Here is a 13,774-nt window from a genome sequence, read left to right on the forward strand (position 1 = left end):
GGCACAGCCCGGGGGGGACGGGAGGGGTCGCCCCCTCTTCCTGGGAGGATGGAGGGGAGCAGGCGGGGTCCTCCGCGGGGGTGCCTGCTCCGGGGTCCCATTTTTGGGGCTCCCCTTTGGACCCCGAGGAGCCTCGCGTTGGGGTGCACGTGGKGGGGTGCGCCCCAGACTGGGGATGCCTGGTTTGGGGGGGACGCCCCTGCAGTGGAGCACACCGGGGGTGCCCTGTGTGTGCGGTTCCGGGGGTGCCCCGCTCTGGGCCGCCCCACTGTCTCCGCTTCCAACACTTTGGGGCGCCCCGGCTTTGGGGGGGGTGTCCCCCCGCGAAGTGACGTCACGGGGCTCGCCCCGCGCTGGCCAATGGGGTCGCTCCCCCACCTCATCTCTATGGTGCTGGGCGGGGCAGAGCGGCAGGCGGGGGTGCGGCCTCTCTAGCCCCGCCCCCGCCGCCTCTGTGGGCGGGGTCCCCCGCCGCGCCGCGGTACCGCTCCTCCCAGTCGCCAGGGGGCGCCAGCGCGGACCGGCGCTATGGCGGAAGTGCGCGCSGCTTCCGGCAGCGGCGGCGGCTCCGCGCGGTTCGCGCTGCGCAGGCGGGAAAAGCGGCGGCGACGGTGCGGGGGGGCGGCGGGGATCGCCCGGGGATGGGGATGGGGTCTGGATCTCGCGGTGGGGAACCCACGGTCGGGGGACGCGGGGCTGGGATGAGGGGACGGGCCTGAGATGAGGGTAGGCCCGGGGCGGGGAGGCGGGCCTGGGTGTGCGGGGAGGCCCGGGGGGCGCTTGGGAACTCAGGCCTGAGGAATTGGAATTGCGGCGGATGGTTTGGTGTGCGGAGAGGCCGCGCCGGGGAGGGGAGGGGCAGAGGGGAGAGAATTCAAGAGGCGCGGTGACACAGCGATGGCCGAGGGGCGCAGGGGGTGGCACATCTGGGGAGGGGTCAGGAGGGGCCAGGAGTCGCTCCCGGCGGTGAGTCAGGTGCCACCGCGAGAGGCAGCGTCCGGGACTGGGGATGGGAGCAGTTCGGGGGCTGCGGTTCGGGTTTGGGGACCCTGGGGAGGCCAGGAGCCCGTGGCCGGCCTGGCTCAGCCGCTGTCCCCCCACAGCTGCCCTGAGTGACTCCTCTGCCGCTGCCCCGGGAATGCCGCGCTGCGGGTGCTGCTGAGCCCACCCTGAGCTCGTCCCCTTTCCCCCCCGCACCCCGCTGCTGCCATGGCCGATACGCTGGAGTTCAACGAGATCTACCAGGAGGTGAAAGGGTCCATGGTGAGCGAGGGGACACCGGGATGGCCCCAGGGCTGGAGCGTGTTAGGCTGTGCATGGGGGAGCAAATGCTGTGTGGTGAGGGGGGTGTGGGGGATGAAGCTGTGGGTAATTGGGGGGTCCCCTGGTCCTGCTTGGGGGCTGCACCCAAAGGAGCTGTGGTTCCCCCCTCAGTTCCGTGGGGCTGAGTCCCCTCATCCCCGGCTCTTCCACAGAACGATGGGCGGCTGCGGCTGAGCCGGCAGGGCGTCATCTTCAAGAACAGCAAGACGGGGAAGGTGGACAACATCCAGGCCTCGGAGCTGGCCGAGGGTGTGTGGAGGCGCGTGGCRCTGGGGCACGGCCTCAAGCTGCTCACCAAGAACGGCCATGTCTACAAGTATGACGGGTTCCGGGAGTCGGTGAGTCCATGCTCCCGCCGCCTTGTCCCTGCCCTGGAGCCAGCTATGCTCCCTGCCAGCCCCAGAACAGCTCTGCCCTCTCCATCTCCATGCTTGGGGCCTGTGCCTCACCTGGGGCTCTGGGCAGTGATGGTTCCTGAGGGTGGTCTCTTCTTCTCATGCAACCCAGGAATTTGACAAGCTCTCAGATTTCTTCAAGGCCCACTACTGCCTGGAGTTGGCAGAGAAAGATCTGTGCGTGAAGGGCTGGAACTGGGGCACGGTGAGGTTTGGAGGTGAGTCCCAGTGGCAGCCTGAGGCCATGGGGTGGGATGTTGCCACCAGTGTGGCTGTTCTGCTACCCCAGCTGTCAGCTTGGGAGCAGCTGCTTTTTAGGGATGTCCTCAGGGACAGCGAGGACATTCGCCATCTCAGGAGAGCGGGAGAGCCTTGAATCCCAGGGGGAAATGCTTGGTGTGGAATCAGCACATTTGGCAGAGCTGCTGTTCCTGAGAGAGCCCCGGGAAGCTGGTGGATGTACCCCCAGCTCAGGCACCAGGGCACATGGGGACAGACAGTTCCTCCTTTTGTGTTTCTGATCAGTGCCAATTTCCTGGGATGCAGCCAGAAGGGAGAAAGCCTGGAGATTTTGGAGGGTGGGGATGCAGTGATGAGAGCAGAGGCACTGCTGGATTTTGGGAGAGGAACGAGACTRTTGCTGCAGATGGGATTTCTGGGCACAGCCCTGAGCTGGCTGTGATGTCCCTGCAGGGCAGCTGCTGTCCTTCGACATCGGGGAGCAGCCAGTGTTTGAGATCCCGCTCAGCAACGTGTCCCAGTGCACCACGGGCAAGAACGAGGTGACACTGGAGTTCCACCAGAACGACGATGCCGAGGTCTCGCTCATGGAGGTCCGGTTCTATGTGCCGCCCACCCAGGAGGATGGTGTGGACCCCGTGGAGGTGTGTGGGGCTGGCAGGAGGGTGGGGGGTGACRGCGAGGGACCCTTTATGACCGCTTCCCTCGCAGGCCTTCGCCCAGAACGTGCTGTCCAAGGCGGAYGTGATCCAGGCCACCGGAGATGCCATCTGCATCTTCCGGGAGCTGCAGTGTCTGACGCCGCGCGGGCGCTACGACATCCGCATCTACCCCACCTTCCTGCACCTGCACGGCAAGACCTTCGACTACAAGATCCCCTACACCACCGTGCTGCGCCTCTTCCTGCTCCCCCACAAGGACCAGCGCCAGATGTTCTTTGTGGTGAGCGGGAATGGCTYGGCCTTCCCCCGGGGAGGAGGATGGGGGTGGTTCGGTGGGTTTTGTGTCCTCACCTCCCTTTCTCTTTCCAGATCAGCCTGGACCCACCCATAAAGCAAGGCCAGACCCGGTACCACTTCCTGATCCTACTCTTCTCCAAGGATGAGGACATCTCTCTGACCCTCAACATGAATGAGTGAGCGCCCCCAATGCCAGGCCACTTCCCAGCCCCCTGCCTGGATCCTAAGGGAGATGCTGACCCCCCAGACCCTGTTCTCACCTCTGCCCTCTTTCCCTTCACACAGGGAGGAGGTGGAGAAGCGCTTTGAGGGGCGGCTCACCAAGAACATGTCAGGGTCTCTGTATGAGATGGTCAGCCGGGTGATGAAGGCACTGGTGAACCGCAAGATCACCGTGCCTGGAAACTTCCAGGGGTGAGCGGCTGCAGAGCCAGTCCCTCTCTTTCCCACTTGTTCCCATGGCCAGGGGAAAGGGGCTCTGTGAGGTTTGTGCTGGGGAGCAGGGCCTGGGCACAGGGATGGTGTTTGTCCCCACGGACAGCAGTGTTTGTCCTGCAGACACTCCGGAGCCCAGTGCATCACCTGCTCCTACAAGGCCAGCTCGGGGCTGCTGTACCCTCTGGAGAGGGGCTTCATCTACGTGCACAAGCCCCCTGTGCACATCCGCTTCGATGAGATCTCCTTCGTCAACTTCGCCCGCGGCACCACCACTACCCGCTCCTTCGACTTCGAGATCGAGACCAAGCAGGGCACCCAGTACACCTTCAGCAGCATTGAGAGGTGGGTGTGGGCTGTGGGGCCAGCCTGGCCATGCCCAGTGGGGCTCCCCRGCACCCCTGGCCTGACTGTGCCCTCTCCTGCAGGGAGGAGTATGGGAAGCTCTTCGACTTTGTCAATGCCAAGAAGCTGAACATCAAGAACCGGGGGCTGAAGGAGGTACCAGCCACATGGGGCCAGGCTCCCGCCCGCTGGCACCAGCACTGCCTTCTCCCAAAATCTGGCCTCTTTTCATTCCTTTTTTCACCTCTGTTTTCTTTCCTTGCCCTTGTAGAGGAAAAAGGTCCGTGCGATATCCCTTCCTCTTTCTTCTCCTCCTCCTCCTCCTGGTGCAGGTTTCCTGTGCATGGCCGTGGTGGTCTCTGACTAACCCAGTAACCCCAGCGTGGTGTGCGAGGCACCCCTAACCCCCATAACTGCTCTGCCCCTCTCTCCAAGGCCCTGATGGGGGGAAGGAGGGGACACGGCCATGTCTCTCCCCTGCCCTATGCATGCCCAGGGCCTTGCTCACCCAAGGGACTGTGTTCCAGAGGGGGAGTGTGCATGGGGGGCACAGGGAGCATCTCTCATCCCGCCTCTCTGCAGGGAATGAAGCAGAGCTACGATGAATACGCTGACTCTGATGAGGACCAGCACGATGCCTACTTGGAGAGGATGAAGGAGGAGGGCAAGATCCGGGAGGAAAATGCCAACGACAGCAGTGATGGCTCTGGGGAGGAGACAGGTGAGGGCTGGGGCTGTGAGGGGCTGCTGCAGCTCCTCCCCATGATGATCTGAAGCACTGATCCCTCACTTTCTTTTCCAGATGAGTCCTTCAACCCTGGAGAAGAAGATGATGATGTAGCTGAAGAGTGAGTAGAGGCCGGAGAGAGCTGTGTGAGCATTGAGATGCTCACAGCATGACTGGGATTGGGGGCAGTTCTGGATTCACTTCGTTGTAATGGCGTTAGGCAGTATGAGAGAGTTCTGGAAGGGATCAAGGGCTCCTGGGGAGGCCTTGGCTGCTCTGTCCRGGAAGGAGAACAGTGGGAGGAGGGTTAAAGCCCCAAGCTGGGGTGAGGATGGGTGGGAGTCGTGTGGGGAGCTTGGAGCCAAGCCCCGGTGCCACGAGAGCTCTCAATGTCCTGGAAGCAGAACACAGTGAGCTGTGTTTGTGGAAGGCGACTCCCCAGAGGGCTGTTAGCGGGAGCACAGCAGCTCCAGCTCGGGAAGCTGCAGGGCTGGGGGTGTCTCGGGGCAGCTCTGAGTCTGGTGCTCCCACACAGGTTCGACAGCAACGCCTCGGCCAGCTCCTCCAGCGGTGAYGGCGACAGCGACCGTGAGGACAAGAAACCGGCCAAGAAGGCCAAGATCGTCAAGGACCGCAAGCCCCGCAAGAAGCAGCCAGAGGTGAGGRGCTGCTGTGGGGCTGTGGGAGCAGGACCAGCTCCTGGAGGGGYATCAGGGGGGTCACACCCTCACCTGAGCTGCTTCACCTCAGCCTCTGCAGCACTCGACTGCGCCCTGGCCAGAGCTGCCTCCAGATGGGTGCAGGCTGAGCCTCTCCCAAGGGCGTGTTGTTCCCGTGCTTAGCCTGTCCTGGTTGTTACCAGGCTGTTCTCCAGCAGCCTGCCCCTACAGCTGTGACCCRCCAGCCCCTCTCCCAGGGCTGCAGCTGGGTTGCTGGGGAGTTGCAGAGGCGAGCAAAGCCTGGTCCTGAGGTGCTGGGTGAGGAGTGCATTGGGGTTCCATGGGTGTTCTCCACCTCCCAGAGCAAGAAGGGGAAGGACCCCAACGCTCCCAAGCGCCCGATGTCGGCCTACATGCTCTGGCTCAATGCCAGCCGGGAGAAGATCAAGTCAGACCACCCTGGCATCAGCATCACAGACTTGTCGAAGAAGGCTGGAGARCTCTGGAAAGCCATGTCCAAGGAGAAGAAGGAGGTGGGTGATGGGAGACCCAGGGCAGAGCTGGGCCTGGTGAAGGAGGGGAGGCTGGATATGGGAAATGCTTCCTTGCTTCTGAGGCCCTGGAGCTCCACAGAAGGGGTGTTGGGAAGGGGAGGGGACATCATCAGGGTGGTGAGCTGAGTGATCAGAAGWGGAAGTAGGGTGGGTGCTGGTGGCTGGTGGAGGAGGAGGAAAGGCATTGCTGACCCCGTGCTCTGGCCACAGGAATGGGATCGGAAGGCGGAAGACGCCAGGCGGGACTACGAGAAGGCCATGAAGGAATACAGTGTGGGCAGCAAGGCTGACAGCCACAGGGGGTGCGTGTGCTGGAAGGGGCKCTGGCAGGGCTTGGCCCCCCAAAATCGGGCTGTTCCCTGGGGCCCGTGTGCTGCCAGCTGGGTAACGCTGCTCCTCTGCCCTCCGCCCACCCAACCCCGTGCAGGGAGAGGTCGAAGAAGAAGAAGAAGAAGCAGGAGAAGCAGGTGAAGGGGAAAGGGGACAAGAAAGGCGCTGCCTCCAAGTCCTCGTCCTCCAAGTCCCCAGCCAAGGGCATGAGTGACAGCTTCAAGAGCAAGGAGTTCGTGTCCAGCGATGAGAGCTCCTCTGCAGAGAGCAAGAAGGAGGTGGGGATCCCAACTGGGGAAGGGCCTGGCCCCTCTTTCCCAGGGAACAACTGTCTGGGAGGGTCTCGRTCTCAGAACATCCCAGTGGTTTCCTCTGGGTCCTTCGGTGGTACCTTGTGTCTGTAGTACTCAGTCGTCCCCAAGTCACCATCATCACCCTGWCCCTGCAGTGGGGGCACAGGAGAAATGGGGGATACTGCCCTGCTTTCATTGCCCCCATTCCCCTCCTTGTCCCYTGCTGACCTCCTTATTGCCCCCCACAGGACTCAGACGACGAGGGAGCGGCCAGCCCGCCGCCCAGCTCAGAGGATTCCGCGTCTGGCTCGGATTAGCCCCATCCCGGCTGGCTCCAGGCTGCTTCCCAGGTCGGGAGAGGACTGGGCGGGCCGGCCCCACAGCAGGGACCAGGGTCCTGGGCCAGGATGGCTCCCAGCAGGGAGCAGGGCCAGGTTCCCCTGTGCCCCCCAGCACCCCGTCGTGGCAGGAGGTGCCAGAGGCTCCTCAATCCCTCACCCTTTTTTCCCATCAATTTATTTTTTTCTAAAAGCTCGGGTTTCTCTCCTTTTCTTTCGTTCCTTCGTTTTTTTCTGGCGGTGTTWTTTTGTATTTTGGGTCCGTTCACATGGCAACTCGGGTTGAATAAAAAAAAAAACCCCACTGATGGTGTTTGTGTGGGTGTGGGGCCGGCTCCCCCATCCCTCCTTCCTTCCTGCAGCCATCCGGGAGCTCGTTCCCCTCCTTGAATCGCTTCCAGAGCTGACTTCACTSTCTCCCCACCCTCCATTAGCGGCCCCCAGCCCCTGCTCAGCCATCAGGGCTCCTAATTACAGCCCCTCGCTCGATCCTGATGCCATTTGGGGGTTTTTCTACCTCCCTCATGAGGGGGTTGATCCGATTAAGTCCCGTTTCCCCTCCGGTGTTGATTGCAGCGGATTCCCGGTCTGGAACCAGCCCCAGGGGGACCATGGCTGCYTGTTCCCCCCGCCTCTTCCACTGCCTTTACTGGCACCGCTGGCATGGGGCTACGGGGAAGCAGGAGCTCCCCGGTGGGCACAAGGAACCCTGGATCCCCYAATGCTGTGGGGCGGCTCTATTTTCATAGCAACCCGCACTTAAATAAGCATCGCTGCCCCTCCAGCAGCAGGCTCCACGGTTGGAGAACGCCGGGAATGGGATAATTTGCAACGGGGGGGGTTCCATGGGGTGTCCAGGGGGTCCTGCCAGGCTGTTCCCGTCCCCTGAGGGTGATTCGGGGGGTGCTGGAGGTCTCTGCTGTGTCCCCAACCCCCTTTTGGAGGACTCTCTAGCCGCCCCTCTCTATGGTCCGCCCGCCACGCGGCGCCGCTCTGCCCCGCCCCTCTGTCGTCGGGGGCGTGGCCGGCGGTGCTCATGAATATGCATGACAGCGCCGGTGGAGGGTGAGTGGGGGTCGCTSTGCCGGGATGGGGCTGTGGGGAACCGGGCTGTCCCCCCGATTCGTGGTGCCCACTGGGGGACCACGCGGCTTCCGYCCCGGCGGGCAACATGGGCCCGGGACCCCCGAATTGAGTGGGGGGCTTCGTTGTCATGGGGACGGCGGTAGGCCGCGGTCGGGGCCTACTCAGCTACTCGATCGGAGGCTTCGTTACCGTGGCAACGGGGCTAGGCCGCGCTGGCGGAGGACCCCGGTGGGGCCGGACCCACATCGCGGAGCCCCGCCGCCATCCCGCGCTGGGAAACGGGCCCGATGGTTTCCAGATGTGGGTTGTGGCGGCGGTTTCCCCGTGGAAGGCGAAAGGAGGGGGATCTTGGGGAGGCTGGACCCCGGCGGGACAGGAGGGGGCGAGGCGGGGAGGGCAGGGAGGGGAGGGGAGGGAGGGCAGGGCCAGGAGGAGGCACCGAGCGGGTTTTTCCTGTCCCCGCAGCCCCGGTGAGTCACGGGAGAGGCGGCAGCTGTAGCGTGAGACCCGTGGGGACAGTAACCCCTCCTCCCTGCCYTCTCTGCGCCCCCCACGTGTGTGCCCGGCCCGCCCCCGACATGGGGCTGATGTGGGGAAGGTGAGTGGGGCACCCGCGGCCCCTGCGAGGGGCTGGCGGATGGTCTCGGGGGGCCGGGCGGTGCCTCCCGTGCTGCCGGGGGCTCGGGGGGGGGGCCGGAGGTGACCGGGACCGGGAGATGAGGTGGGGACTGGGGCAAACTGGGGGCCAGCCCGGCGCTGGGGGKTTGGCGAAGGTCGGTAGGAGTGACACGTGTGTGTTGGGACAGGTTAGCACAGGGTCACACAGGTAAAGGAGGGGCCGCACGGCGTTAGGGGGTCTAGCGTGGGGTCCGTATGGTTACGGGGGATGGGGCGGTGTCTGGGGCTGCTGCCGGGGCCAGGCTGGCTCAGGTGAGCCGGGGCCGGTGTGCTAAGGGTGGCAACACAGCGTGATCACCGTTTGGCACAGCTGGACAGAGCTTGGCACAGGGCCCCACAGGGTGCTTGGGTTCGCTCAGGCTCGTGGTGATCCCCTAAACGATTTTGCCTCTCTCCCCAGGGGCTGACCCCACGCCGTGCCCCCCTTGTTCCAGCATCGTCATGGCTTCCCAGCCACAGCCCCTGCACCCTGCCGTGCCCTGCGCCTCCCCCACCGGCACTGGGGGGGTCGGGCTGGCCGGCAGCCCCGACAAAGGTCAGTACCCCGGGCTGGGGGCAATCGGGGTGGGGGACTGCTGGGGCAGCTCCCCTAGGGCTGTTCCCAGTCGGGGTGGCCGCACCACTCCCTTGACGCCGTCCCTCTCCCTTGCTCTCCACAGGCAGCACACGCCCCAAGCCCCCGGTGCGGCCCAAGCCCCGCGTGCTGCCCAAGCCGGCAGTGCCCGCCAAGCCACCGGTGCCACCCCCAGTGCCATCCCCTGTGCCGGGCCCGCGACACCCCCGGCCAGAGCTTCCCTCGGCCGAGAAGATGAACCGCCTGGCCGGGCCCCAGCCCTATGGCAGCGGAGGCACGGGGGGGCTCCTTCGGCGCCCCTCTTTCACTGTCAAGTCGCCCGAGACCCCCAATGGGAAGGGGCTCTCGTCACCCCCAGTTGCAGCTACCGAGGAGGAGGTGTCCCCGGCCCCGCCGACCCCCTCACGCAAGGGCCCCGCGCCCTTCAAGGTGACGCCGGTGCCGGTGGCCACCAGGCCAGAGCGGTTCCCAGGCACCACCGTGGAGGAGATCCTGGCCAAGATGGACAGCAGGGAGGGCCCGGGCAGCCCAGACCGGGCCTGGCTCTCGCCCTTCTGYACCGACTCCTCCTCCCGCTTCGGTTCCAAGACCTTTGCTGCCTTCCGGAGGCGTCCCAGTGGGGAGGCAGATGGAGACCCTGCCGGCGAAGCCCCCCAGACRCCCCGATCTGCAGGGGGCGAACTGGGAATGGGGGATGACGGACGCCCCGTGGCCGAGACGAGGTGAGACCCCAAGGACCGACCCCGGGAGGATAGTGGCAGTGGGAACAGGGGGATATCACTCCGAGCCATCCCAGGGCTGGGAGTGTAACGGAGCTGAGGTCTGGTCGCCGGCACAGGGCCCAGGTTCCTCCCGAGCCGCAGCGCCTCGAGCTGCCTCCGTGGGAAGGCYGGGGCGGCTGGTGCCGACCGCAGGATGGGCTGTCCCGGGTCAGGAGCTGCTTGTGGGCGGGCTCTGAGACAGCCACTGGGCTGGGAGTAACGGGCAGGGGGTCGCTCCCCCAGGAAATGCYCCTGATTTTCCAGCCTTGCTATTTTTTCCCTGCTGGGCCATGCCAGGGCACAGGGAGCAGGCAGATCATCAGGACTCCTGGCTGCAGGATGTCCTGGGCCAGAGCCAGGGCTTGGCCATGTTCCCGAGAGCCGGGCACCTCAGGGAGAGCTGGGCGGGGGCTGCTGTGAACCGGAGTGTGAGAAACTCACTCCCAAAGGACCGAAAACTTTCCGGAAGAGGAGCTGGGGCCGCTTTGCCTCCCTCCCCTGGCCACCCAAGCCAGCGACGTTGTGTGCAGCCGTGGCGGGGCCTGACCCGTGTACCCTATGTCCTTGCAGGGTGGTTTGGGGCAGGGGTGCCTCRTGAGTGGTGGGAGAGAAGCACTGAGGCACGCAGTGGGTTTTACCCTCCTTRCCCTTCTCTCTCTGCAGCAGCTCCCCCCCAGCCGGGCTGAGCTGTGCCGGGGACCCCCGTGGACGCCGGAGGCCACCGTCCCCCCCTGACGTGAGTGCTGGCCTCGCCCTCCGGCGCCATGGCGGCTCCGCTCCTGGGCTCTCTCCTTCGGGGCTCTCCTGTCTCCTCCGGGGCTCCCTCTCTGCGGGGTGCGTGTCTCTCCTTTCTCCTCAGGGTGCTGGCCACCCTTTTCTGCGGGGAGTCAGTGCCCCCTGTACTGGGAGCCCGCTGTGGGGCCCGGGGCTGTGGGGGTGGCGTGTGGCAGCGCCGGTGCCAGGTGTGGGCAGGGAGCAGCCGTGAGTCACCAGCTGGGGTTYGGTGACCCAGCAGGTATGTGGCAGGGCAGGCCCCACGGGCTCCCCGCCAGCCCCTTTCCCCGTGCTGTCCTCAATCATGGCGGTGACCGGGACACCGGGCCACGGTGGCACCGTGGGTGGCAGCCTGGGCAGCGGCACCGGGTCACCCCAGCAGAGGGCAAACCCCGGCGGTGCTGGGCAGGGGGATGTCAGCTGCAGGCAGGGCAGGGGATGGGGCTGGGGGCTTCTGACTTCTTCCTGCTTCATTTCTTCTCTCCATCTGTCCAGCGCTTCAGGGGCAGCAGGGGGCCAGGCAGGGAGCGGGACCGGGGCACAGGGAGCCGCCCTGGCTGAGTCATGCAGGAGCAGCCTGGTGCTGGCATGCAGCACGGGCACTTCCTGGCCCGGGTGCAGGGAGGGGAGCAGGGCTGGAGGGAGGGACCCTCCAGAGATTTGGGGAACTGGCTTTGGGATGGATGATGTTTGGAGGTGCCTTTGGAGTGACGTCACCCCCTGCCGSCTCTTTCCACAGCTTTCCTCGCTGCAGCTGGGTGCCCTCGGACCTCCAGGCTCCCCAAGGCCCCCCACCAGCCCAGTCCCAGCCCCAGGAGCTCCTTTCCAGCCTGCTGAGCCCTCTGCCCCAGCCCCTGGCTCCCCTGATGCCCCCCCTGAGCTCCTGGCCCCTGACTCCCCCACGCTGCCCCCCGGCTCCCCCGAATCCCCTGCTCGCCCTCCAGCCGAGGTTCCCGTCACCTCCATCCAGGCCCCGGGTGCTCCCTCAGCCACTGAGCCCCGGCTCGGTGCCTCCCGTTCCCCCGGCTCCCCYCACACTCCAGGGGAGGAATCCCCTGACACTGCCAGCCGCCCTGGCACTCCTGAGCTGCCTCCCCAAGTCACGTGCCCTCCTGGCTCTCCCGAGGCTGCTGCCGAGTACCTGGGCCCCCCCAGCCCACCCCTTGCCAAAGCCTCTCGTCCCCCAGGCTCCCCAGAGGGACCTGATGACTCCCCAGTGTCCCCACAGTCTCATGAGGGTCCTGATTTCAACCCCCTTCCCAGGGATGTGGGGCTCCGGCGCTCCTCTGAGGGGGTGCTGCGACCCCCACCCACAGGGCAGGGCCTGGGGGAGCTGGGGGGCTCACTGAGCGCCCTGCCCCGGCCTGGAGACCTCCTGTCAGAGCCCTCCCTGGGCAGTGAGTCCGGCTGGAGCCTTTCCCAGTCCTTTGAGTGGACGTTCCCATCACGGGGGTCACGCTTGCCAGCCTTCCCACCCCGCTCCCCTATCCGGGAGACACCTGACTCGGGGCTCTCCGAAGATGGGGAATCGGATGGGGAGGCTGCTGGGGAGGCTGTGGCCCCCGTCCCCTCAAAGGACAGCAGGTCTGAAGGGCCTGACAGCCGGGGGGCAGAGGGGGCTCCATGCCCAGGGGGTCCAGTGGCCCAGCAGGAGGCTGAGGGCTCGGCAGAGGAGGAGGCAGAAGGGGAGGCAGAGCGGGATGCCCCCATGTCCCACTCCCCACTTCACGTGACCGAGCCTGGCCAGGACCCCACTGAGCCTGAGCCCCCCACACAGTCCAACCTCACTGCAGCTGCCCCTCTGGATCCAAGCCCCCCAGATCCAGCCGCTCCATCTGACTCAGCYTGGGCAGGTGATGGCCCCAAGAGCCTGCAGGGTCCTGGGGGCCCAGGCCAGGCTGAAGGAACCTCACAGGGCCCTGACCCCCATGCCGACCCGGGCTGGCTGACAGAGCTGCTGGCGTCCCCCGGGGTCCACGGCTCGCCGGAGGTGAGAGGTGTGGGGGGCTCTGCAGAGGCGGTGTGGGCTGGGTGGCTCCTCCCTCCACTGAGCAGTTGGATGGGACAGGATGGGTGGATGGGTGGAGGCTGAGCAGGACTGTGTGCTGAGGGGCAGGTGGTGGGGTCTGCTCTCTTCGGGATGGGCCCTGCTGTGCTGTGTCCCCAAGGCATTTTTCCCTCCTCCCCAGTTCCACTGCTGTGGGAGCCAGAGTTGCGCCCCCCTCTAACTCCTCTCTCCTTTCTAACCTCTCTCCCCACTCTAATCCCTCTCCCCCTTTTTCCCTCAGAACCTGCTGGGCTGGTCACGGAAGGACCTGTGCAGTGAGTTTGGCATTGGCCACCCTCGCCAGGACAGCACCTTCAACTGGAGCCACCCAGGTGTGTCCAGGGAGAGAGAYTGGGCTGCTGAGACCAAGCAGGACCAGGAATTCGGGACCAAATCCAGCTGGGACAGCACCCGCGGCAACAGGGACAGCACTGCCCAGGAGAGCTGGAGCGGTGACTACAGAGCAACRGAGCTGATGAGGGACATGAAACTGGGCTGCGGTGACTGGTCCCAGTCCCTCGGCACTGGGGACAGCTGCCTGCGAGATCCAGACTTCAGTGCCAGCACAGCCAAGTGGGGCCAGGGCTATGGCAGCACGCAGGAGCTCGGCTCYGGACAGGCCAGCTGGGGCAGCAGCCTTGGCACTGGACACGTCTGCCAGGACAAGGAGCCACACTCCGGACAGCCCACCTGGATGGGCAGATACAGCGGYGGGGACTCAGTGATGAAGGACAGGGAGCTCACCCCAGCCTGGGCCAGTAAATACAGCAGCCAGGATGCTGGGAGYAAGGATGAGGATTTAACGCTGGGCTGGGCTGGCAGATCCAGCACTGGGGACACTGGGAACCCAGATAAGGAGCTCAGCCACAGCCGGCCAGCCTGGGACAGAAGGTACAACACCAGGGACATGGAGAGCCAGGACCGGGAGTTCAGYCCCAGTCGGCCAGCCTGGACTGGAGAATACAGGGACACGGAAAGCCAGGACTGGGAGTTCAGTCCCAGCCGTCCGGCTGAAAGCAGTGAGTGCAGCACCAGGAATGTGGATTCCCYGGAGCAGGAACTCAGCYCCAGCRGAGCAGCCTGGGATAACAGATACAGCACCCGGGACATGGAGAGCCAGGACCGTGAGTTCAGCCCCAGCCGGCCGGCCTGGACTGGTGAAATCAGGGGCATGGAAAGCCAGGACAGGGAGTTCAGCCCCAGCAGGCCAGCCTGGGCTGGTGAATACAGGGAGATGGAAAGCCAGGACCGGGAAT

At 65.3% G+C, this 13,774-nt stretch overlaps 2 protein-coding genes across 2 annotated transcripts in view; both read left to right on the top strand.

Annotated features, from left to right (window-relative positions):
• Positions 1-528: 528 nt before the first annotated feature.
• On the top strand, positions 529-6,901 carry SSRP1 (structure specific recognition protein 1). The gene is made up of 17 exons (XM_057379906.1): positions 529-611; positions 1,104-1,263; positions 1,476-1,661; positions 1,831-1,936; positions 2,412-2,602; positions 2,670-2,900; positions 2,990-3,093; positions 3,203-3,331; positions 3,476-3,697; positions 3,781-3,853; positions 4,280-4,418; positions 4,500-4,545; positions 4,960-5,083; positions 5,446-5,616; positions 5,848-5,939; positions 6,065-6,245; positions 6,509-6,901. The coding sequence occupies exons 2-17, from the start codon at positions 1,210-1,212 to the stop codon at positions 6,575-6,577; spliced, it is 2,118 nt and encodes a 705-aa protein (XP_057235889.1). The 5' UTR covers positions 529-611; positions 1,104-1,209; the 3' UTR covers positions 6,578-6,901.
• Positions 6,902-7,606: 705 nt separating this feature from the next.
• The window catches only part of TNKS1BP1 (tankyrase 1 binding protein 1), a 9,155-nt gene continuing 2,987 nt past the window's right edge, over positions 7,607-13,774 (top strand). Inside the window, exons 1-7 of the mRNA XM_057379914.1 lie at positions 7,607-7,663; positions 8,150-8,282; positions 8,763-8,897; positions 9,022-9,658; positions 10,361-10,433; positions 11,211-12,461; positions 12,760-13,773. Coding sequence (XP_057235897.1) covers positions 8,804-8,897; positions 9,022-9,658; positions 10,361-10,433; positions 11,211-12,461; positions 12,760-13,773 — 3,069 coding nt within the window. The 5' untranslated portion in view covers positions 7,607-7,663; positions 8,150-8,282; positions 8,763-8,803. The remainder of the gene's footprint in view (positions 7,664-8,149; positions 8,283-8,762; positions 8,898-9,021; positions 9,659-10,360; positions 10,434-11,210; positions 12,462-12,759; position 13,774) is intronic.

This window comes from Malurus melanocephalus, unplaced genomic scaffold, assembly GCF_030028575.1.
Source record: "Malurus melanocephalus ecotype Western Australia unplaced genomic scaffold, MMel_1.1 scaffold_426, whole genome shotgun sequence".
Lineage (NCBI taxonomy): Eukaryota > Metazoa > Chordata > Aves > Passeriformes > Maluridae > Malurus > Malurus melanocephalus.